This window comes from Squalius cephalus (genome assembly GCF_949319135.1).
Source record: "Squalius cephalus genome assembly, chromosome: 3".
Lineage (NCBI taxonomy): Eukaryota > Metazoa > Chordata > Actinopteri > Cypriniformes > Leuciscidae > Squalius > Squalius cephalus.
Window position 1 is genome coordinate 30,048,086 of NC_137124.1, and position 25,349 is coordinate 30,073,434.

Consider the following 25,349-nt stretch of genomic DNA (forward strand, 5'->3'; position numbering starts at 1 on the left):
CAGTGTAGTTAACGAATCTCACTATGTGAATTTCAGTACAGAAATTCAGTTCAGCTTTTAAAAAACAGTGATGGAGCAGAATGAAACAAAGCTGAAGAGGAAAAGCTGGAAACTTTAAATGAAAAAGTTAATAAAAAATAACAATTTCACTCAAATAAATAAAATAAAAAGTACAAATATACTCAAACCTGTAGCACAAAACAGACGACTGGCGATTAATATTTATATATTTATATAAAACATACACAATAATGAAGAAACACATCAATGCTCCAAAAAACATTGGAATACGACTGTATTTAATGCTTGCTTTTGTAAAACGAAGGCCTCATTGTTCCCACAATTCTCTTGTTGTCCTCAAATCAGTCTTACACACTCTAATCATCTTTGAGTGTGAATCACGCTTAAAGCATATGGATACAAAGGGTTGTATAAAGCAAGCCTCAAGGCTTTTCCAGTTTACTCAAGAAATGTGGCCACGTAGTATCAAAGGGTCGAATCTTATCTCAGCAGGCAGATCCTAAAGCCAGTGTGATGTATTTTCATTGCGCTCGCATTTGTTAAATCACAAATACATTCATAAGTAATGTAGACAATATATTGCTATTTAGTTTACCTTCTTTTTAAATGTTCCTTTATCTGATTGGCTAAATGACGTCAAGAGATCTGTTGTCGCTGGGGAGCAGTGTCATGTTGAGGCCTCTGCAGTCCTGTTTCTCCCAACCACAGTGGGCTACAAGGTGTCCCAATTGTCCTCTTTCCAACCAGTCTTTTCAAGCGACTACCAAGAATCAAAGTTCTGATGCCTCTGGTGGTCACAGTGAACAACAAATACCCAAAATACTGCTAGACACTCAGTGACGTTAATCTAAACTCACACTCCACAAGAATCATTGACCTCCTACTACAGACACTGTTAAGTTCTGACGTTACGATGCACGCTGATGTGGTAGATGACTAATGCTATTAGGTCTCGCTAAGAAGTTTTTTTTAAAAAGGCGCGCCCCCCCCCCCCTCCCCCTTTTTAACAGCAGTGTCTAACATCCCTGTAGCATAATACACACGTTATGTGGATGAAAGCAAAAGGTCCATAGTGCTTGGAGGTCAAGTCTCTTTGTCGCTCTCGCCCACGGAATACAGCTCGCCCAGTCTTCTGAAGCGCGGCCCCCACTCTCTAAGGTAGTCATAGTTCTGGTCCGAGTCCGAAGAGGCCGTTTCGAGGGAACTCAATGAGCCCGCAATAGAGCCCCTGCCCTCATAGCCGTAGATTTGAATGGAGTCATATGGCGGAGCCGTGGGGTCGTTGTCTGCCTCGTGAAGCCGTACGTTGATGAATTCATCTACGTCTACTCCGTTTGGACCCGAGTGCTGACCTTGTCTGGGCATGAACTGCAGGTCAGGCTTGATGTCCTTCCTGGGCAGATAGCCGTTGATGCCATCTGGGTTCTGCAGGGTGGCGATGTCAAAGGCCTCCGTGTCCTCCTCCCCGCCTCCCTCGTCATCATAACGGATGATGTTCTCCCTCACGTCCTCGTCGTCTTTGATGATTAGAGGCTCGTTCTTGTGTCTCCTCAATGTCACAAACAAGACCACGATAACTGAAAGGCACAAGAACATCCACTTAGTGATCTCCACCTTTGCCTTGTGCAGTTATTCTTTTACCAAGTGCTTTTTAGATTCAGATTTTACATGCAAATCACAAAGTGAATTTATAAATTAAAAAATAAGTAAGGACTAAAAGAGGCAGCTGAAATGACCTACCGAGAAGTAGAATTATACAAGCTAGAATAGCAATCAGAGCTCCCATGCTGAGACCAATGGGTAGAACAAAAGCCTCGACGTTACACGACTGCACAATGCCTTCCCTGCTGCAGCCACACACCCGGATAGTTAAAGTGTTTGTGCTGCTCATTGGAGGCTCTCCGTCGTCAGACACAACGATGGGCAGGAGGTACGTCTCCTGTTTCTGACGCCGAAAGGAATTGTGCTTGGCAAGAACGCTGATCGAGTTATCTAGGGAGAGATAAAGTTTGGCTGTGATGTATGAAATCAAAGACAATCCATGCAAGTAAATGGTAGGGAAACGACACACTATTAAATTTACAAGACAATGTCAATTCTAGAAATAAATAAACAGATGGATATAAAAAGCTTCATCTCTGCTGTCAATCTCTTGCAAAGGCTACGGGAGTAGTGAAAGTGTATCAGGAAGGCAGACAAAAAAAAAAAAAAAACGTACTGGAGCCTCCACTGGTGCTTCTTTTCTGAAGTTGTAACTTCATTATCTGCCCCCTCATACCTCAACGCATATGTTGACGCTCTCCAGTGTATCAATGAGCTCCTTCAGTTGATACACTGAACAATATCTCCGTAAAAGCCTTCAGTTTTTATTTCAAGAAAGAAAAGAAAATCAGCTACTGAGTGAAAGGTTTAGATAATACCTCAGACGGATACAACACAATTATGGAAGCATATGGGTAGCAATAGTCAATTTGAAATGTAATATGCAAAATTACAATGCAATATGTAAAATGGCTATGCATTTCTGTATTTAAATTTACATTTTCCATTACATTTGTGCAACGTTTGGTGCAAAATGAAAATGAAAATTCAATTATATAATTTACATTTGCTATTTCATACACTAGTTTTAAAATGTAAATTGAATAAATGGAATGCATTTTCAATTTGCACATTGAATTTTATTTTCTAATACATTTTCATTTTAATTTTGCAACTTATAAAGCGTTAAAATATGTATTCAATTTACATTTGCACCAAACGTTGCACAAATGTAATGGAAAATGTAAATTTAAATACAGAAATGCATTGTCATTTTGCATGTTACATTTCAAATTGAATATTGCTACCCCTATGCTTCCATGCCAAAATAACCAAGTTATGGAAAAAGCTTTATCATTTAATAGAGTCTTGGGAGCAACCAAGGCAATGTTAATGTATGTATTTATTTATTGCTTCTCATGAGGGTGAACAACTGGAAGTTCATCATTTAAAACTACAGAATAAAAGGACTTCACGGAACTCACTGGAACAAATATCAATAGCTGAACAGGGTCGGAATTTAATTTCCGCTCATAAACATGCTAATGAAAAATGTAAATATGGCTTTCTTTTTGTTTCCCTGAGATCACAAAGCAATTATCTGCAAATGCTGTGAGATGATTTATCAATGTAATTAAAGTTCCATTTTTTTTTATTTTTTTTTATGTGTCACTATGTGTGAAGAACATGGTCCTGAACTAATGTATCTTATTTCTCCAAAGAATATTCACTGATATGCAGTCCTTATTCGTTGCTATGATTATCTGACTATATTTTAACGTGTCTACACAGTTATGGTCAAATTAAATCTTCATAGTTTCAAGTGGATTCGAACATTTCATACTAGTCACATTTATAGCAAAATGAAGACTAATGTAATATTCTGACAGTATATGGGAGCTATTAAGTTGTGCTCAAGACTTCGATCTCTTTTTTCACGGCACAATACCCTGAAGCACAAATTTTAAGGTTACGATAACTGCTGGTAGTTCCCAGCTCATATCGGCCTCTCTGTGTCACCATCCACTGCAATTACAGTTATAATCACAAACAAACCTCCTCAGCTCAGCTCCAGAGGTGTGCTTCAGACAACCTGCCTGGTGTGTGCAGGTGGGAACCATCAAAGACCGCATGTGTGCCTCCGTGATGAGCATATCTAGATCATTGCACATGATCTTTGAGACGAGACTTCAGGATGGATAATCATGCAATTAACTGCTACTGAAAAAAATGCACCCATAATTGTATGGTAAGTTCCCTGTACATAGGGAAAATATGATTTATAATTGTATGACTAGAAGAGAATGTGACTTTAGACTTTACCTCAGAAGGTATGTAGAGCATAGCCAGAAAAAAAAGTAAATGTACACAGTATCTAAAAACCTTATGTATGTATGTTTGGACAGAAGGAAGAGATATCTGGAAAAAAATATATATAATATATAGTCTAATTTTTATTTTTTTTTCCATACAATGAAAGTCTTTCATTATATAGACAAAACTTTTGAAACGTTCTTCAAAATGTCTTCTTTTGTTTTCCACATCAAAAAGAAAGGCATACAGGTTTGAAATAACATGAGAGTAAGTAAATGATGACGACATTTTAATTTTTGAATAAACTATCCTTTTAAGGGACTCTAACAGTACACAACATTTTGCTTTTTAATCATGAATCACAAGTAACAACATATACTGTGATGAAAAGAAACAGGATATAGCACAAATTTGGACATGTTGTCAAATCGCTGCACAAGTTTTGATGCCAAGCGCGATCAAACACACATGCACACTCACACACTCACATTCGCGCACAGCAGAAGAGATGAGAAAGCGGCCTTAGTGCACCAGACGCCTCGGGCTGTGCATCAAAGCCTGGTGTCCTTACAGAGCTTTCTCCTGTCTCTGTGATGGAGTGGCCATCTTTAACCTGAACTCACTCAGGCTGACTCATAATACATGCTGCCTCTCAAGATATCACTGAGATTGTCACTAATGACATTCCGCCTGTCTGCTTCATCTTACAATTCTCAAGGTCTGTCTTTGTCTTAGTCCATTGTTCAATGCTTTTCCTATCATTGTTTTCATCTTTCTTTCTTTTTTCTTTTTTTTCCCCTTGTAACATTTTTATTACTGATGCTCTCTGTGGATTCCTTCTTCATTCTAATAACAGACATAACATATTTACTATAATTTATTATAGATTATAATTATAACATATTGCAATGTAATATTTATTATAATGATAAAAACAATTCTACATGCTTTATTTATATGCTAACTCACCATATAGTGTTACTTAAATTATTATTATTAAGATCCATCACATTAATAATAATTACATTTATATATCTTTTCTGTCACGTAACTCAAAGCTCTTTACATAGACTAGGGAGATCCACAATTTCTTTCCTTTTGACACTCTTTCTTACTTTCATATTAACTCAAAACATGACTGTCTCTTGGAAGGCAAAACTCTTTTGATGTAACGTCTGATCTGTCTGGTTCAAAAATATCACGTTTCCTCTTTTTGGTGAGCAGCCAAAACAACAGCTCCTTCAACGGTCAGCCATAAGACCACATGCCAAATGGAACTAGATCAATACAGTTCTCTCTCAAGTCTTCGAAAGCATAGTGCAATACTAGGTTGTGCAGTGAGAACAGCAGGAGCACAGTGTGAAAAGGAAGGTCGGATAGGTTATACAAAAAAGAAAGAAAAAAAATCAGTGTATTTAGCAAACAAATTTAGAACCATCTGCTGCACAGCCTCAACTCTGAGTAAGTCACCCTAGATCGAGTTGCATCGCTAAACCTCGGCTTGGATTCTGTTCATTTGCTTTCTTTCAAAATGCACTGGGGAGTACAAAATAGCTGATGTCCAGACAATTGTGCATCTGCTAACTTTTGGGTACACTAATTCCGCCAGATTTCCCCTTCAAACGCACGCCTCCGGTCTGCACTTGACACACAATGTTTGCGCTTGCAGATGCCTCTCCCTCTCTCTCTCTCTCTCTCTCTCTCTCTCTCTCTCTCTCTCTCTCTCTCTCTCTCTCTCTCTCTCTCTCTCTCTCTCTCTCTCTCTCTCTCTCTCTCTCTCTCTCTCATAATTATTATTATTTCCCTGCTCTCTTTCAAGTCAAGTCAAGTCACCTTTATTTATAAAGCATTTTATATGATACAAATTGTTTCAAAGCAGCTTCACAGTAATAAACACTAAAATAACAGAATCAATGATGCAAACTTCATCAAAAATGAGACAAATTTAAATTCTGCCATAAAGCAGCTCCACAAAGACAACAGTGTCATTATTCAGCTCAAGTCAGTTCAGTGTTAATTCTAACACAGGCTCAATGGAAAAACATGCCTGTGGCGACATTTGTGAAAAATCGCCCAATACGTTGCTTCTGGCACATTCGCAACACCTTAAAAGTGAAAAGTCCAGTGAGTGGCTCTAAAGGCGTGTTTAATTTTATCCAAAAGAGATGAACGTGATTATGTTGGTTCAGGTACATATCGTGTCAGTTTGGGAATGAAATGTCCGGTGAGTGTCGTTAATGCTCCATTACATTTAAAAAAAAAGAACTTGCCACCTTCACTAAATCTGACCAATAGTGTTAAAGCCAACATGGGATAAAAACACATTTGCTGGACAGTAACAAAGTATTTGTACATTTTTATTTTGGAATACTTTTACTTGTACTTCATTACGTTCCAAAGCATGATATTGTCCTTTTTACTCCACTAAATTTCATTAAAAAAACAGGTAGGTTTTTGGTCAAAGCTAAATATAACAATAAAATAACGCAAATTAAAGGGATACTTCACCGATTAGCATTAAGCATTGTATCAGTAGAAACACGGTAGTATTTTCGAATGGCCGTGCTTCCCTCCCTCATGTCCCCCTGAGACGAGAGATTTCTGTATTGTGTGTCTGGAAAAAAAAAACTCAGATGACGCAGAAATCATCATTTTGCGTCATCTGAGGCTTTTTTGGCCAGAGGCTAGAGGCTACAGCCAGTAGTAGGAACTAGTTCCGCATGTTTTCAACCCGCCCATAGAGGGTAGGATCTCACGATAAAACTGCATCTTTTCAGTTTCGAGTCAACTAGTAGCCTAGTTGCATTATTTTTTTCTAAAACTGCCCTCTGTAAACGGTAGGCGTGGCTTGGGAGTGGCCTCACAGGGCAGCGAAGCAGGTGCATTCCGGGAGTTGTTGTCTTTCATCCACATGAGCCAAAAATACATTTTCTGGCTTTTCTCAGTCTAGAAGGCACCAACTTCTAAAATAATTTCACATTTCTACTACATAAATGACCCAATTTAAATACACATTCATCTTTCCAGCGGTGAAATATCCCTTTAATGCCCATACATCTTCCCCTCTGCTATAGCAATTTCAAATGATGTAAAACTAGTATGTTTGCATAGCGTTCTTCTTAAAATGTTAGTATATTTTGCCCTATGTGACATCTGATTTTATCATTTATGTTCATATTTCTCAACACAATGATTGTGATTTTCCTCAAATGTTTTTGTTTGAACTCACCAACTCATGTAATTCTCTTCCTATTGATGCAGCAATTGCAACAAGAAATCAGTTGTTTGGTTTCAAAGGAAGGGAAGTAATAAATAGGTGACCTATAGCTTCTAACGAAATCATTAACTAGTCTATTTTTCACGTCGAATAATGATAAACACATTGTGAAACCTGTAATTGGGTTGATACAATCCCGCTATATTTGTGACAATATCTTGCAAATGACCAATGTTGAGTCACACACAGACTTCAACATTCAGCATGCAAAACACAACAATGGTAACAATTACATTTTATTTATTATTTATTCTTTTTTTAGTTACTATAACTAACCAAGCATTTGTCAGTACAACATACTATTCCTATTTCACTTTACTTCGTTTTTTAAGGCAATCGGTTTGCATGCTTTTTTTAAAAGTCTAACTAATTAGATTTTACAGTGTACAGAAGACACCATTAGTTTGAGTTAGTTCAATGTCGATGTTGCACACTTCAATTATAGTCATATATTGTCTTACCTAAATTGTTTTTGATGGTGAAATTGGGATTGTTAAGCACCTCCAGGCGGTAGTGGAAAGTGTGTCCCTGGGAAGGATTGTCTTTGTCCACAGCGCTGATGGTCTGAATCACCTGTGGACACAGACACACAGAGAGGGACCGGCCATCCATTACTCCACTTTTGACATCATATGGGGCCAGACATTGACAGCAGACAACACGGGATGAAAAATCTGTCTCATTCACTCATAAAAGTAGAGACCCTAAGCTTAGGGCCGCGGCTTTGGCAGCCCACTTTTCTGTGCCAAGTCCATCTATATATCTGCCACCCCGTTCAAGACAAGTTATTTTTCTTCATGATTAACAGCTCCCTGAAAAGCAGAACCCCGCCATCATCATTCCGGTCATTCTTTTCCGCACATGGATGGAGAATGTTCTCACGGCGAGTGTGTTAGAGGGCGGAGGATAAGGAAGTACATACTAACACTGTTAGTCACAGACACTGCATGTCGGCTAGAGCGATGCAGGCTCAGACTGGGCCTGAATGGATCTGATTGTTTTCGTTTTCTGCAGAAGGAGAGAGTAGCTAAAAAAGGGCCACCCAGGTGTCGCTTACTTCTCTCTCTTAAATCAATAGGCTTTAATTTACCATAGCTGACTGTATAGAGAGGGAGATGCTGCTGGGGGGCCAGATTGATGCCCTCTTACCTGTCCAGGTTTGCCATTCTCACAGAGAAAGGCTTCGTACTCGGTGGCGAACTCAGGGGCGTTGTCATTTATGTCCAGCACTTTGATTGCCACGATGGCTCTGGAAATCTGCCTGTTGTTTTCTAAAACAAAAAGAGACAAGCTATTAAAGCAATGAAAATAGAAGTACAGTGGCCAAGTATAGAAGGGAGCTATTGCAAATCCCAGGTAAATAAAATGACCCAGTTACTGTATTACCATTCTTTTTCTGCCTCACACCAATTTCTTTCTCTCTTTTCCTCTCACCCCCCCCCCCCCCATCTCTCCCCTATCTCTCCCCCATCCTCCCCCCATCCCCCCCATCCTCCGGGTTGATGGAGAGACAGATGAGACGCATCATCCGTTTGAGCTTTAGACATCATCAAGTATGCAAAACAGGATTACGGTGGGGAAAAAAAACAACACATTCAAAGTGCTTTTGAAATCCCCTGTACAGGTGCATGTTTTATAAATGAAGGTTAAAAAAATGAATATTAATAAAACGGTGGCAGATGAAGTCTAGTAGACAATACAGGGCAATTTAATTAAATGAACTTTTCATTGGAATTATCCATCGGCAGTAATTTACAGTCCCTTTTGAGGACCCATGTAAATTATTGTATTTAATTAGGGTTGCAACCACTGACTTTTAAAGCAATTATCTATTCGTTTGGCTTTAGTGCACGGCAATTCAGGGCATACCGCTGTAATGTGTGACACTTAGAGCAGCACACAGCATTTGAAATGCATTTGACCTGTCAATTAATTTCCCTCATTGATCGCCCTTTAAGAAACAAATATTTGCGCCTAGAACAGACGTTTCAACATAATGCAATAGCGCAGACTCGTATTCATAGCCATGCTGTGTGGATATTTCTGTTCAAATTATGTTTCACCATGCAAAGGCATCAGCCAAAAAATAATCCAGATTTGTTGGTCATCGTGTTAAATCACTGAAAAAGACAACCATTTTTTCAAACAGCCCTTAAATAATTACATTTATTCTACTCTTTGAGCTCTTAGACATCTTAAGTTAATTGTATATGACAACATCAGTATTTTTTTCCCTCCTCCAGGGGAACATTTTTGGCTCCAATATCCGAATAATGTAGCTGTACATGCCAATCAAAATGAATCTCGTGGTTTATGGATGGCTTGTGCAGTGTTTATTTCTGGTCCACAGCTTGTGTTTAATAAGTTCTTTATCCAGTCAACAGATGTTCTTTTATCTGTTATGTACAGCAAACAGCTCTGGCATGAGTAGAAATTACTCATTAGATGTCCATGAATTGACTGCTGTGCTGTTTAATTCAGTAAAATTTCAGTGTCTTCAGTTTTTGAGAGGAAACTTTTATACCTTAAAATCTGTCGATGGTAAATTAATACCCGAGGTGTTAGGACAAGCTTTATTTTGCATTGGCTCTTATGGTTCATTTAAAGTTAGAATCCAGGTTTTGGTCTTTTCATCGTAGTGCCTTTTGAGATGTTGAATATATACAAGCGTGTGTTTCTCTATTGTAAATCTTATGACATAATAAAAAAAGAAAAAGGTGTTAATTGTGATGTGAAAATTTTATTGGTCTGAAGTGCCTCTACACAGATTTTAATGATCTCGTTGCACATTACTGTAATGATCTATTTGAAATTGTTATACAAGCATTCTGAAACACAAAACACTTATTGTTTCAATCAATAAGAGAAAGAAAGGGAAATTGAACTTACGAACTTCAGTGGCTGTCACGGTGATATTGTGCCACATATCCGTCTCTCTATCCAGAGGTTTAGCTAATGTGATCTTCCCGTCCTCAACATTAATGTTAAACTGCCTCTCTAAATCTGTGTGTCTATCAATACAATACCTGTAGAAGGAAAACAGAGAGAGAACAAAACAACATCCCTTAGTATATGAGGTAAAATGACCCACATATTTCGGTAAAAGCATTTCATAGAATATTAAAGTCAGTGGCAAAATAAAAACGCACACAAAATATGACATTAAAATAACATTTTTAGCATCATGGTTTTAAATGTCATGATTATCACAAATCAAATGATTATTTCCTGAAGATATGCCTTTTTGTCATGCTTACAAAAAAAGAAAAAGAAAAAATTCTGAGATTTCATTACTTTCAAGCATAAGCACCTACAATTGACTAATCTTTGAATCATCAAGGTGATATCTACTTGGGCATTGTCTCGAAAACAATCTGTGTGTGAGGTATAAGTGTCAAGAAAGCCCTTAGTGGATTAAGAATGGGTTGTAAAATAAATAAAAATAAATAATTCATTGGTCTGGATAGTGAACGTGAGGAAAATATTCAGCCGTGGGAAACATCCAGAGACTGAGGGTGGAAGTCCAGGAGGAGTGCTCTACTGCTGTGCAGGCAGCCAGACAGGATTCCCACCTGGGATCAGTCTCCAGGAGGCTGAGTGGATTTCAGTCAGGCTCTGACAGCTCCACGTACCACTGAGAGACAGACCCTGAAATGTTCTGCTATGTGTCAATCAAACTGACAAAGTTACTGTGGGGGATGGAGTGGGAGAAACAAATTAAGAATAAACAATCAAATCTGTAATTAATTATTCCTTGGATTTTTTGGGGTGGCGTAAAGAAAAAAAGAAAAATCTCTCAGGGTTATCCTAAGTATGTAGCTCGGATTTTGATATTTTGCATTTGGAATGTTTGTATCTCATTATTTTGTTTCGATGCGAGACATCTCACATGTAAAAAAAAGTGTTTACAGTCTGATCAAAATGTCTTGTTTTTACTTTAAGAAATTCATTTCTTCACTTAATTTATATAAATTAGAATTAATTCATTTAAAAAAATTGTGTGTTGAGTAAAATCATTTAAGACATTATTACTACATTAAGCTTTTTTTATTTTTTTTTATTTTACAGGATATGCTTTACACAAATGATGAACAACATAAATCAAACAATACCACCTTCTTTTATCACCCTAAGAGCCAAACCATATATTACATGTTAATTTAATTAATTAATTATGGTAGCAAAAACAGCATTTAATTACAAGTCATGCCACAAAATTATAACATATAAAGTGCATGTTGTTGATTAGTATTGCTCTACTTGCAAATGTAATTATACTGTAACCTGAAGTGTGACCATTTTATGACATTACGCAAATGAAAATGGCAAAAGAGAGAAAGAAAAAAACACTCTCCATTGTGATGTAAAAAAAAAAAAAAAGTAACTAAAAAACTTTTATATTAAAAACTAAAAATCTATTCCTTTTTACAAAAAAAAAAAAAAAAAAGAAAAAAAAAAGCATAATGGAATATTCTCTAGGGCTTTCAAGTTATTATCTTGAGTAAAAGAGTAATTATGGGGACTTTGACAAAATTATGCAATTTATTCTACTGTAAATGTTTTTCAGTAGGCTGCACTCTGTAAATGGGCAGTAACCAAATCAAATGACTCTGCTTCCTCTATATAAGTAAAGCGTATACATCAATATAACACAATCACCATCAAGAGCAGTCACACCATGTGTTAGCATATGCTAGATATCAGGTGCCACAAGAAGATCTGGAGCCAGAGGGACTTCTGTCAGAGAAGGTTAAAATATCCCCACTGATTACAACCACACTTCTTTTGACAGATAGACAATATTTCTAACAAGGCTAATTTGAACTTGGACACAGCTTGACAACATTTGATGCATGCCAGTTTCACAATAGCAAGATACATTTTAGAAAGGTTAGAGAGAGAGAGAGAGAGAGAGAGAGAGAGAGAGAGAGAGAGAGAGAGAGAGAGAGAGAGAGAGAGAGAGAGAGAGAGAGAGAGAGAGAGAGAGAGAGAGAGAGAGAGAGAGAGAGAGAGAGAGAGAGAGAGAGAGAGAGAGAGAGAGAGAGAGAGAGAGAGAGAGAGAGAGAGAGAGAGAGAGAGAGAGAGAGAGAGAGAGAGAGAGAGAGAGAGAGAGAGAGAGAGAGATAGAGATATGATGGGGAAGGTAGTGGTGGTCTGAGAGGTCAGACTGACGAGGAGCAATGTTTTTTTAAATGACTGTTTCCATGCCAAGCTGCGATTAAAACGGACATTTTAAATTTACCAGAGCCCTTTAAAAGCCACAATTACAGGGTTTTTTATTTATTTATTTTTTATTCTTTTTCGGTTCACCTTGATTGCTTCTATTGATGTGACATCCACACCGATGTGCACAATTAGCTGTATTCAAGCAGAAATTTTGTCATTTGAGGTGAGGTATAGTTATGTCTCTATGAAATTTGCCATGGGCTATTTGGTAGATAAAGTCAGTCATCATTTTTCATCTGGATTTCTATTTACTAAGAGGCTTTTACCTTTTAAAATTAGTTTAACCCTTCTGGTCCACAAGGTAAGACATGCAGCTTTATCAATTTATGGTTCAAAATTCAGAAAAAAAAGTCAACAACAAAAATCATTTGATCACATTAGAAAAGATCTTTTAATGCTTAAGTGGACCTTGTCATGTATAGCTTAACACAATCTACTCTATGGCCTCAGAATAGAAGTAATTAATCTTCCAAATAACACAAATGTATCAATACGAAAAGCCTGAATGTCAGACCAATGGGTGCACAAATGCGAATGACAGCAAGGAAAATGAATTCCAACCCAGAAAGGCGAATAAAAAAAAAACAAAAAAAAAAACAAAGCATCCAACCTTGGGAACAGCAAATGCAACAGATTTTCTTCCTAATAATGCAGTCTTAAACTCCTATCACTATGCACAGATGTCAGTGCTGTAATGTTTAAATCACACGGAAATTATATCTCATATTTTGAAGCCAGACAGTCAAAGAAAATAACTATGTAATACAAAGTACACAGCAATATAAAATACACATTTCTTGTTCAACAGAGAGACTGTGACGGGTGCGTAGCTCACTTCACATATTTAACTCTACCATGATTTAAATTGGTTATTTTGAAGTTTAATTTAATATAGTTTATTTTATTTTTAAATTCCCTTAGTATAAGAAATAAACACAGGACAAGTTATCAAGTTAACAGTTTATTAAAGTTTGAATGTATAGAAGGGTGCACACTACTTATATTCTTCTTTGCTGTTAAACTCTACCTGAGTTCTAGATTCCTCTGGTTCATGGAGTGAACGGCCGCATTCCATGTGTCAGCAAACAAAGGGAGAGGCGGGGCATCAGCCTCCAAACTTGTACTGTTCCAGAGGAAATTGGACTGTACCATCATGATCCAAATCGGAGGGGGATCTTTTATTTAATTTCATTCAGTTTCATTTTGGTTTGTTTGTTTGGAGTAGTTTTTGTATTGTGCTTCAAGTACTTGATTGCATTATGTTAGGTATGATACAGTGTATATTTTGTTGTAAATATTATTGTTAATTTGGTTTTCTTTTGATATTTACTTCTATTTTTGTTTGGTAGAGGCTAAGGGGTATATCTAGTAGTGGTGGAAGTATCAGGGGTGTCAGATCTGTCCAGCCACAGTAACATCATGATCTGCTGATCTTTAGTGTTTTTGTTTGTTTGTTATCTTGTTAACAGGGGAGATTTATTTATTTTCTAGGTTTGTTTTATTTTTGTTAGTTTCAGTTAACTTCCATCTTAAGTCTTTGATTTTTATATGGACTTTATTTTTGGAAATTACTTAAATTATATACAGGGGCAGATATAATGAATTTTTGGAAGAAATAAATCTAATCTATTCACTACCTGTCCTGCCTGTTCTTGGCCACACCCTTACAGAGACATACACTTGAGGAGGACATGGACACTGGATTTCTTCGAATTAATAAATTAGGGCTGTACAATACTGAAAAAAAAAAAAAAAAAAAAACAGCCATTGTGATTTTTGTTTATTGCAAAAAAAAAAAAAAAAAAAAAAAAAAAAAAAAAACTTGAATAGCTCTATTTGGAAAATAAATAAATAAATAAATAAATCTGGAATGTTTAGGATGATTTTGTAGAGAAGTACCTATGTTCTCAGTTTATTTTTACCCATTCAATAATACTATAAAATGGATGGATTTGTGTGGATCAGCATTTACTGTCCATTGCATGATTTGCTTGAGTGTAAAGGAACAGTGTGAACGAACACTCTTAACTTTTAAACAGATTGCACGCGTATTTATTTAAATTATTTTGGTAACAATTATTTTTGATGGTCCACTTTACACATTCTATTAACCATAATTAACCATATTAACCATGTCAATTAACTCTCATTAGAGTACTAGTAGACTGCCTGCTTAATATCTGCTAACACTTTATTTTGATGCTCTCCAGACACACATTCTACTGACTTTAAACAAGTTTGCAACTACATGTTACTACAACTTATTCTACTAAAGTAGGAAAATGCTGGGAGTGCTTCTTGGGTATAAAAATATGTAGATACCTCCGGTGCTCTTCAGTAAAGGGATCCACATATATCTTAAGATAAAGGTCTGAGGCACTCAGGAGGATGAAGATTAAAAAGCCTTTATTAATCCATGGCTAGTCTCATAAAAATAAAAACATGCCTACGCGTTTCAGCCAACAAGGCTTTCGTCAGGGCTTGAAGTGTTTTGACAAACAGCTCACTTCCTTATTAAGACCAGTAATCAATAACAGCTGCTTAGGTTGAGCAGGTAGGAAGTCACATGATCAAATGACTAGTGTCACAAAAATTGCTTACAATCATTAATCCTGTTCAATTTAACTACAGAGAAAAAGCATATATTTCTACAAAAATTACACTAAGAAAAAAAAAAAAAAAAAAAAAACACCTTAAATAATTAAACTAGTAAATTTGACTACAGAGAAAAAGTATACATTTCTACAAAAATTAAACTAGAAAAAATAAAAAAATAAAAAAACCTTACTACTAAAGATATAAAGCCACTAAACTTAAAAGAAGTGTTAAATTACAAAAAAAGGAACAAAATCTTTATTTTTATGAGACTAGCCATGGATTAATAAAGGCTTTTTAATCTTCATCCTCCTGAGTCCCTCAGACCTTTATCTTAAAACTTATTCTACTAACCTGAACCTTAACACCTAACAATAGCTTAACAGTCTACTACAGTCACTCTAATGAGTGTTAGTTGATATGTTGCAAAGTTACTTATAGTTTGTCTAAAGTGGACCATCAAAATAAAGTGTTTCTTTAATCACAGCCTTTGTAATGTAATATTCACATTTCAAAATTTTGATTTGATTTTAATATATTGTTAAACCCGAGAATAAATATATCACACGGATGAGAACGTTCACTTGGTATAAACGCCATTGGAGCATTGAAACCCAATCTCTGATTTCTCCGCTGCTCCCAGTTTCCTGTGTAATTACACAACCTGTTGCGTGTTGTCCCGGAAACATCGCAAGTCACTGGAGAATTAATGGAATGCTAGGTTGGACTGAGAGAAATTGGTTGTATAACCTATACTGAAGGTGCCCTTGCAATTTTTCAAGAAGGAAGTCACAGAACTAAAATACATCAGTTGGAGGAAGGGGAGGAATCCTATTGTGTCATTGTCCTATCTCTCTTTCCCCTTCTCTTTCTTTCACAGTATAACAAATTTTGTGGAGGTGAGAGCTCCATTTAGTCTGAATGCAAATGCACTTCTACAGGCAATTTCATCAGCAGCATTTAATGGCTGGTAGGATGCAGCGGTGAAGGAGTACTTGGATATTAGATTGATGTAGAAGCTTGAGCTTGATCTTCTCATGGTTTAATGAAGTTTTGGCCCCAATTTCGCCAAGGAGGACAACAAAGCACCATAACTCTTTCATCAAGGTCAAATTAGCTAGAAATGATAGCCTTTACCTGACTTCACTGTGTGGGGCGTCCTGGTCTATGGCCACTACCGCTCCTATGACTGTGTTGATTGCAGCGTTTTCATGCACGTCGAAGAGATAATTTGACTTTGTGAAGACAGGGGGTTCATCTGCGTCCTCAATAATGATTTTGATCGTGGCCTGGTCCATGTAGGGCCCACCCGTAATCGAATCAGCACGTATGTTGGTCGCCACCACTGTTAGGTTGTAGAAATGTTTTGACTCAAAGTCCAGAGGCTGGAAAACAGAGAGAAAGAGAGATGTTTATTATTAATGGGCACAAAAAAACAAAGACAAACGGTTTCCTGGTTTTAGCGGACTCAGTTTGCTGGGCTTGCAGGTCTGGCTGTAATTGCACCGACTTCCTCCCACCTTGCAGTGGCTAAGATTTAAGCTGCTGTGAGCCCAATTGCAGGGTGAACAAAAAATAATATTTAGTAGCAATAACCACACTTTCACCTGGAGCGTGGGATGTGTTATTAATTTGTGGCGGAGACAGCATGTGTTTGGGATTTAAATGAGGCTGCAAATAAGGTTAATCTAATGGAAGCACAAGGACTGCATTGCAAATTGTTAAGAAATCATAAAAAAAATACAATTTGTATGTTTGTGTTGTCTGAAAACAAAATTAATCCTTGCCCACAATACCATGACGTTAACATTGTTAATGTATTCTCCGAGGCAATTATCCAATGGTGAGATGTTATTGAAGTAGCAGATAAAATACAATTTGGGAATTATTCTTACTCTAGGATAAATATTTGTGATTTCAGTGTACAAGGAAAGACCCAGTGTTCACCCCACCTTTGTAAGTACAAGCTACCAAGAAGATAACCTGACACAGCAGACCATTTTATGGCCATTTTTTTCACTAAGTAAAAATGTTTTTACTCTCTCCATGACTGTGCTGTACTGATACCACTGTATTCTGAATCACATCTCTCTCTATCTCAATTTAACTTGAATAAAGGGCTCGAAGTCCTCCCTTTGCTCTTTTATTGACAACAAAATAAACTAGACCTGACCGCTGGAGTACACATAAAAAAGAAACAGGCTCTATGAATTAAGAGAAGTGGTAGAGTGAAGAATTTGCTTATGTTGTCAAAAAAAGCCTCTGTCCCACAGGGGAGGTCAGGCGGACACTGGAGCCGGGCCGAGAGCAGCCCCAGCTGGGAGAGGAGAGCAGCTGGATTTCCTCTATCAGCACGCTTTGAAGTCAGTGCGGCGGACAGCAGGGCATGCGGAAGAGAACAGCCCATGTCTGTTGCAGTCCACAAAAGCTTTTGGGGGGATTTTATTTTCACCCTTTCCATGCTACTACCGTCAAGCCAGGATGGAGTGGAAAACACAAGAGGCCATTACAGTAAAAACAGTAATACTGTGAAATATTATTACAGGGAAAGCAGAATTTTCAGCAGTCATTAGTCCAGTCTTAGTGTCACATGATTCTTCAGAAATCATTCTAATATGCTGATTTGCTGCTTTGCTGCAATGTTGAGAAGAGTTGTGCTGCGTAACATTTTTGTGGACCTTGATGCAAATTCTTATTTTATTTTTTTCCAGGTTTCTATAATCAATAGAATGTTCAGAACAACATTTTTTTTTTTTTTAAATATAAATCTTTTGCAATTAATGTACAACATTATAACTGTCTTTACTGTTACTTTTGATCAATTGTTCCCTTAGTCTTGGTTGGACTTTTATGTTACTTCCTGTCCTCTGTGCCATGTTGAAGTAATTTGTAGTTTTCCCCTGTTTATTAGTCTCCCCTGGTGTGACTTGTTTACTCGTTAACTTATTAAATGTGTTTCCCCCTGTGTATATATAGCCCTTGTGTTTCTCTTGTGCTTGGTCAGTCGATGTTTGGTGTTCCCTACGTGCACGTGTTCTCTATGCTCCCTGTGTTTCCTGGTTTTTATGTTTGCATTTTCATTCAACTCCTGCACTTAGATCTGCCTCATCTTCTGCATTCTTTGGCCCCAACATTACACTATGAGTCCAACCAGTCTTTAGAAATCACACAAATGTTTTATTCACTTCATATCTGCCACAAGGCTTTCTGGCAAACTTCAGATGTGCTGTGACAAAGTACTTCTTGGGTAAAGACTTTTTTTCTGTCAACTTCCTGTATATTACAGAGCTCTTGAAATGGTTGACTGGTGCACCGTTACTCAATTCTCTACTCTATAGCTCCTTCAAAGTTCAAAGTTTTGAGGGATAAGCATTTCAAGACACCTTGACCTCCTCCTATTTGTCCTCTCTCTTCCCAATACTTTCCTGTCTTTTTCATTACTATTTCTATCTAACAAAAGGTTAAAAGCATCTAAATAAAACAAAGGTTTCAGTGCTGATGAGTAAATAAATAACCCAGAACAACATTTCTGTGTAGCATCTGGAACTCTGTAAAATGAGAAAATGGTTTAGGGCTGAGAATAACAGAGCACTTTCCGAGACTTTACAACCAGAGGTTTCCCTACGATGTAAAATTCAGAACAAGCTGCAGGCTGGCACCTTGCTTGCTTTTGGAAAAGGTCAGTGCTGTTCAAGACTATTGAATCTTGGTGACAGTTCATAGAGTTTTATGTCTTAAATGTAAAAAAAAAAAAAAAAAAAAAGAGGGTAAATAAAGCAGCAACAGAAAGAAAGAAAGACAACATGCTAGAAATGTTACCATTTAATTGTAGTTGAGGTTTTTGAGGATGTGATTCAAGCGCAGCTTTGCATATTGGCAAGACTGAAACAAGCTCCTCTCATCTCAGACACTGCAAATCTGTTCCATCTAAAAATATCATGCCAACACCTCATTCTTTTGATAGTCATGCATGCCATTTGATTCTCTACAGTGAAATTGGCAGTTTTGCATTCCTCTGGGTCTCCATTTTGGCACTCATTGTTCAGAAAGGTCTGAATATGACTATGGCTGTAACTTGACCGCCATCGTTTGCAGATGATGCAATTCAGGCTTTCATGTGTCCATTGAACAAATACTGAACCGCCTTGTTGCGATTGATTTTTACCAAGTACATGCCTATTTTAGAGCACCTAGCTGACTCTCCAAAAAAATCCCAGCGTGGTTTAAGAGTGTGTGTTTAGAAGCATCAAAGATCAGCAGCGGGAGAAATACAGCATCCCTCTCCACCACCATCACCAGCACCACAAAAGCCTAGGGGGGCAGAGAGGAGATGAAAGCGTGCATCCCTTTACAACAAAGCAGTATCTTGATTGTCTGAGCCTGTGGCATCTCACTCAAATCAATATGTTTAACCTTGCTACAAAGGCTCATGCCCATTCAATATTTAGCAGAAGTAAAACCAAATTTTAATTGTTGGTGAGGGCTGCATCGACCGACCTGCTGCAGAGGATGTTTGGCACACACTGGCTCAGCCCCAGCACCTGGGGAAAACGTGTGTCTGCGCACAGTGGCAGGTGCAAAAAAGTGAGGAAAAATAAGGGTTGTGTGCTTTACAAGCTTGTTCTGCTCTCCTGAACTCCAGCACCGTCTGGAGGTATAGAGGTTAGCAGGCAGTGGGCTGTTGATTGCCTGTTTTTCTCATGCAATGCCATCCATCATGCTATTAGTAATGCAGACAACAGATTCCAGGCCAAGTGCTATGGGATGAGAAGACGAGGAAAAACAGGCATGCCATTACACATTCAGCTGTGAGAGACTTGGGACAAACCAAATGACTTTTTTATTCCTCACTTTGTCTTTCTTTTGTTTCATGATTCTAATATTAAATAGGCCATTACTATGTCTATATAATTGTATTCTTATTATTACACTTTATTTAAGGTGACGTTGCTACAATGTAATTACATTGTAACAAATATGTACTGAGAAATATTAATTAAAAACATGCACTTAGTATAGGGATAAGGATTAGGGTTAGTTACTAATGCATAATTTACTATTATTACGATAATACGTACCTGTAACATGCAACTACGTCACCTTAAAATTAAGTGATACCTATTAAATATTTGCTTTAAATCTGCTGTGCAAAATAAAAGACAATCTGATTGCACACAAATTGATTATGGAGAACTAGTTGAGGATGGTGTATCAAGCTGTTCAATAATGCAGATTATTTAAAGCACACATTTCGTTTTAACTCAGTCATGCCCAGACTAATAGTCCTCCAGACTAATCCCACATGACATACTCATCATGTTGTTTACAAACGCATAATATGCACATCTTCAAATATGTAGTGACACATTTATGGTGTACATTTTCCCATATTTTTGTCACATTGTTTGTGCTGCATTGTTGCCACACAGTTGCACTGTAGATGTTCCTGTAAGATAAAATGACTTCATTGTCCTCTTATCCACTGTGAAGGGTTCTTCATTTGCATACAATGGCCATTCCATATGCAAATATACACTGCTACACAAGGGCTGAGAATTGAGCATAGAAAGTCGAGGGGTTTAGAGTTACAGTAGTTCTCAAACCTCAGAACACCTGGACTGCAGTTTTACTACCAATTTTAGGTGTACAGGGACTTTAAGTGTGGGTTTTCAGCTGTGTAAAACTAAAAGTATCTCTAAGAAAATCTAGTTATTGCAGGAAAAGAGATTATACAAATCAGCAGGGGTTGAACGCTTTAGGAATTTATTACATATATTTTAGGTGTGCATTTTGGAAATATTTAAGTCTCTCGCACATGCATGCCACTCTAACTCTTGCAGTGTTCATCCTGTATTATTCAGATTTGAGATGAATGGGAAGTTAAACACTATTTCTTTACTATTTGATTGGATGATAGGCCACAGTTTGTTCTGTTGAATGTGTTGCATTTTGGTTTCAGAACAATACTTGCTATAAATAAGAAGTTATTGCTTTTAACAACCAGACATACTGTACACAATACTTCCCCTTCCACACACAAACCACAATGATGGTGACTAACAACTATATAATTATAGAAAAAGACTCAACTTATCACCACATGACACATAACTCATAGGGAACAACAAACACATCACCAGTCAGTGAAAATAATGTAGCAAACCTTACAAAACGTAAAACACTAAACACTGAGGCAGTAATTTGCATAATTAATTAATTTGCATGATTAATTCTTTCTTTTTGGAGGGTATGGCACAGTGTTTAAAATTACATTTAAAATGGCACGCCGTGTCAAATAGGTTTCCGACTCCTGCGATACACACTGAGAGGTTCTGTCTCTGCAATATTAGCAGTCATTTGTCATCAGTAATGAGCCACTTTTCATATTTTTCACAATATGTAGCTCAGTGACAATTGTGTAACAGACAGTTTACAACTGTTAGAGAGTCCCTTTGGCACATTAAGCCCACTTCTCTGGTCTTACCTTCTTGAGTCTGAGGATTCCCTCCTGAGTCTGAGCATCAGGGACAATCTCAAAGACATCCCTCTCGTCTCCACCTATGATGTTGTAAGTTGATTTAGCATTTTCCCCGATGTCTCTGTCATTCGCTTTTACTCTTCCTCCAGGCTTCCCAATGCCAAGATCCTCAGGAATATTGAACTCATAAGAGCCTTTAGAGATGAGGTACAAGAAGAAGATCTGGTCTATCAGGTGACAAATAGCACTCAGAGAAACAATAAAACAACTACTGTAAAATGCTAGACAAAAAGTACTAAACATTTATTTTATATATGTATATAGTAAATGGTAGATTCTACCATTCAATAGTTTGGGGTTGGTAAGGTTTTGAAACGTGTTGAAATAAGTTTCTTGCACTCACCATGACTGCATTTATTTTGATAAAAAAAAAAAAGTAAAAACAGTAATGTTTTTAAATATTACAATATACAATTTTTTTTTCTATATTAATTAGTGCCGTCAAATCGATTAATCACAATTTGCTAACATTAAAATATATATATATATATATATATATATATATATATATATATATATATATATATATGTTTCTTTTTATGTACTCTTATCTATGTTAGATCAGGATTATTTGATTTGACAGCACTAATTTGAATATATTTTTTAATGTAATTAATTCATGTAAAGGCAAAGCTGAATTTTCTTCAGCCTTATTCTAGTCACATACTTCAGAAATCATTAATCATGTGCTGATTTTGGTGCTCAGGAAAAAAATTCTTATACTATCAATGTTGAAAACAATTGTGCTGCTTATTATTTTTTCTTTGATGAATGAAGGTTCAAAGAACAGCGATTTTTAGTAACATTTAAAAGTCTTTAAAAAGTCTATAAAAATAGTAAAAAAAAAAAAAAAAAAAAATCTTACTGACTGCAATATTTTGCACGGTAGTGTAGATATAGTTTATAAAAGATAGTCCCTCTTACCCTTTGCGAACTTTGGTGGGTTATCGTTGATATCGGTTAGAGTGACTGTCACAGTGGTGGTTCCTGACAACCCACCCATGTGACCTCCCATATCTTTAGCTTGTATGACAACAAGATACTCTTCCCTCATCTCACGATCCATCCCTGCCAGAGCCACCCTAATAATTGCTATAACAATCACAATAAATATATTAATTGACATATATAATTAATTGATATTATAAAGAACACTACTATTACAAAAAGCATCAAGAAAATATCTTATTCTTTTAAATATGAAAAAATAAATAAGAATATGCCACATCTTTATACTGAACAGGATCTAGATGGACAAGCCATTGTAGATTCTGAGGTGTGCCGCCTGCCAAATCTGTTAGCTCTTCCCCTGTCCTTGACACCCCGACCAGCTTAGTGTGTGCCATGCATTGCCTGTGCTGCTTTCATTTGGCATTGCAAATTAGCTTGTTTGTTTGCCGAGGACTTGTCCCAGCACCTGGAGTCATTTATATTCCGACTGAATGTGAATTATGCTGTCTGTCTCTTATAATCTTTAATATTGTATGCACTATCATTGACTCAGCCTAAAAAATAAAAAATAAATCCCCAATACGACAACAGGTAATCTACTCAAACAACAAAACCCACAGTATCATAAAATGAAAGCCCTCTGTATTAAATAAAAGGTTGTCTCAGTTTATCATGTTAATAAATCTGAAATCTTCTAGACATATTTTTTTTCCCCCCATTTATTGTAGGTGTTTTGCTATTCATTCGCACAGCTTCGTTGGTGGCATATTGAGATTTCTAACATTTAACACTATCCTTTCATCTTTACAGATGTTTCACCCCAATTCACACTGCGATCACAATTTTTACCATTGTGGAGGAGATTCCCACAGCAATTTGCGAGTCTTATGATGTTATGGTGTGTTATGAGATTAAATCCAGGGAAATCACTATGACTCTGATGAAGTCACTTGGGGAAGTGACAAAATACGTATCTTCAAAAAAAAAAAAAAAAAAAAATGCTATGCAATTTCTGGATGACTGAGAACCTTTATAAACATTTAATTTTGTGTAAAGAAAGAGAAATGCTATAATAAGAAGGACCTAAATTAAAGAGATAGCAAATAACATAAGTAAAGAACTAAGGAAACAAAAAAAAATTTATGGGAAGAAAGGTAAGTGGAATAAGTAGGACCAGCTCCAGTTCCATTACACATGAATAATTCACAGAGCGCATGCATTGTCTTCTAGACTTTTCATGCTGCACTTACATGTCTTTGTTTCTTGTTCTGTCATGGAGACCAACAGACCACATTAATTTCAGTGAACTAAGGATGTGCATTTTTAGAAGTGAAGTGCTCTGACTGTTGATAGGAATATGGTAATGCACACCGCTCTGAGTGCTGTGTGTGCACCACGTGCGGTGCAACACTGAATCTGATGCTCTTACACACACAAACGCACACTGCAATACTCATTCAATTGTCATCCTGATTTATCATTATCTATTCAAATGAATTCCTGATGATCACAGAAGTGAGGCAACACAAACATTAATTGCCGTATGTATTTGAAGGTTTACTTTCCTTTCATTTATTTACATTTTTTTCTTTTTTTCTTTTTGCTAGCCATTAACCAAGTAATGAATTGGTGCATAATGTTTACTTATTTATCAAGTGTGTCTCATTTCCTACGAGGTGTTGGAAGTGTCAAATGGTTTCTAATGGTTGTTTTCCCTTTACCTCTTATTTTTCATTAACATTCATTAAAACATCTGGCTCACTTGAATAAGCCATCTGCATGTGTTCAGTAATCACACAAACCATGCACAAGGCACTTCAATTTGGGATTTTGCACCTCCTCTCGACCATTTGCATTCTTAGACAAAGCTGACAGTGAGTGATTGAAATGCATGGGGTTATGAACCAAAAGGTTCTAAAGGTGTTCTCATAAGAAAAACTATATATATATATTTAAAGTCTGTTTAAAGACTTAAACAAGTCTTTTAAAGACTTGTTTACTGTCTGTTGTTTTTCCAAATTACGAGCTGTTCATTTCCATCTCATTGCTTATTAATGTAATTTCACCATTATTTAATCATGTTGCTTACAGACACACTGTTAACAAGTCAGCTGAAAATGCAATTAGGGAAAAAACAAAGTCAAGGTTGAAAAGGAAGCAGAATGCAGATGGAATTCAAAGATAGCCCTGTCATTTAAATCAGAAGCTGCAAATTGCTTTGTGCGCTATTACAGAACAAAATCAGCATCTGCATGTGTCCTTCAGGTAAAATGATCTTGTTTATTTGGTCTTTCTCTAATATTTCTTTCTGTCTCCCATAATGATGATCATAATAACAATGATTATAATAATAATAAATGATCTAACACATAAAACTCATCTTGGTAAACGAAGGGATCTTCATCTTACGCACGTCCTGATTTGGCCGAGTTAGACGTGTTCCTGGGTCAACATATTCACATATTAACCGTACCCATAAGTTATCCCTAAAATCAGAGGGAAATGATAGGTGGAAAACACTGATGTAGAAGCACCTAAACCTGGTTGGAAGCATAAACTGTAAACTGGTCCCTCAAATCTGATTGGTTGATTGGATTGTTGATCCAGGAACATGTTGTACTTGGTGAAATCAGGTTCTGCTTCATCTTACACCTATTCCAAAGCTATTCACAGGCATACTAATCAGGATGTTGAATAATTTTAATGATTCATGACCATCTAGTCATTGTGGGTCAACTTTTTGGATTTAATGTAGCTAACTTACCAGTGGATTGGTCGATGGAGAAATAAGGTTGGCCTTCCAGAATGCTGTATACCAGTTTGGCACTGTTTCCATACACCGGATCATCCGCATCCGTTGCAGTTACTCTCATTACTGATGTACCT

General features: G+C 36.8%; 1 protein-coding gene across 2 annotated transcripts in view; it reads right to left on the reverse strand.

Moving 5' to 3' along the window:
* Nucleotides 1-237: 237 nt before the first annotated feature.
* The window catches only part of cdh8 (cadherin 8), a 93,109-nt gene continuing 67,997 nt past the window's right edge, over nucleotides 238-25,349 (reverse strand). For both annotated transcript variants that reach the window (XM_079867078.1, XM_079867077.1), the window contains 9 exons: nucleotides 25,228-25,347; nucleotides 22,437-22,604; nucleotides 21,459-21,646; nucleotides 16,112-16,359; nucleotides 10,043-10,179; nucleotides 8,303-8,424; nucleotides 7,615-7,726; nucleotides 1,762-2,013; nucleotides 238-1,598 (listed from right to left, as the gene is read on the reverse strand). In XM_079867078.1, coding sequence (XP_079723204.1) covers nucleotides 1,105-1,598; nucleotides 1,762-2,013; nucleotides 7,615-7,726; nucleotides 8,303-8,424; nucleotides 10,043-10,179; nucleotides 16,112-16,359; nucleotides 21,459-21,646; nucleotides 22,437-22,604; nucleotides 25,228-25,347 — 1,841 coding nt within the window. In that variant the 3' untranslated portion in view covers nucleotides 238-1,104. The remainder of the gene's footprint in view (nucleotides 1,599-1,761; nucleotides 2,014-7,614; nucleotides 7,727-8,302; nucleotides 8,425-10,042; nucleotides 10,180-16,111; nucleotides 16,360-21,458; nucleotides 21,647-22,436; nucleotides 22,605-25,227; nucleotides 25,348-25,349) is intronic.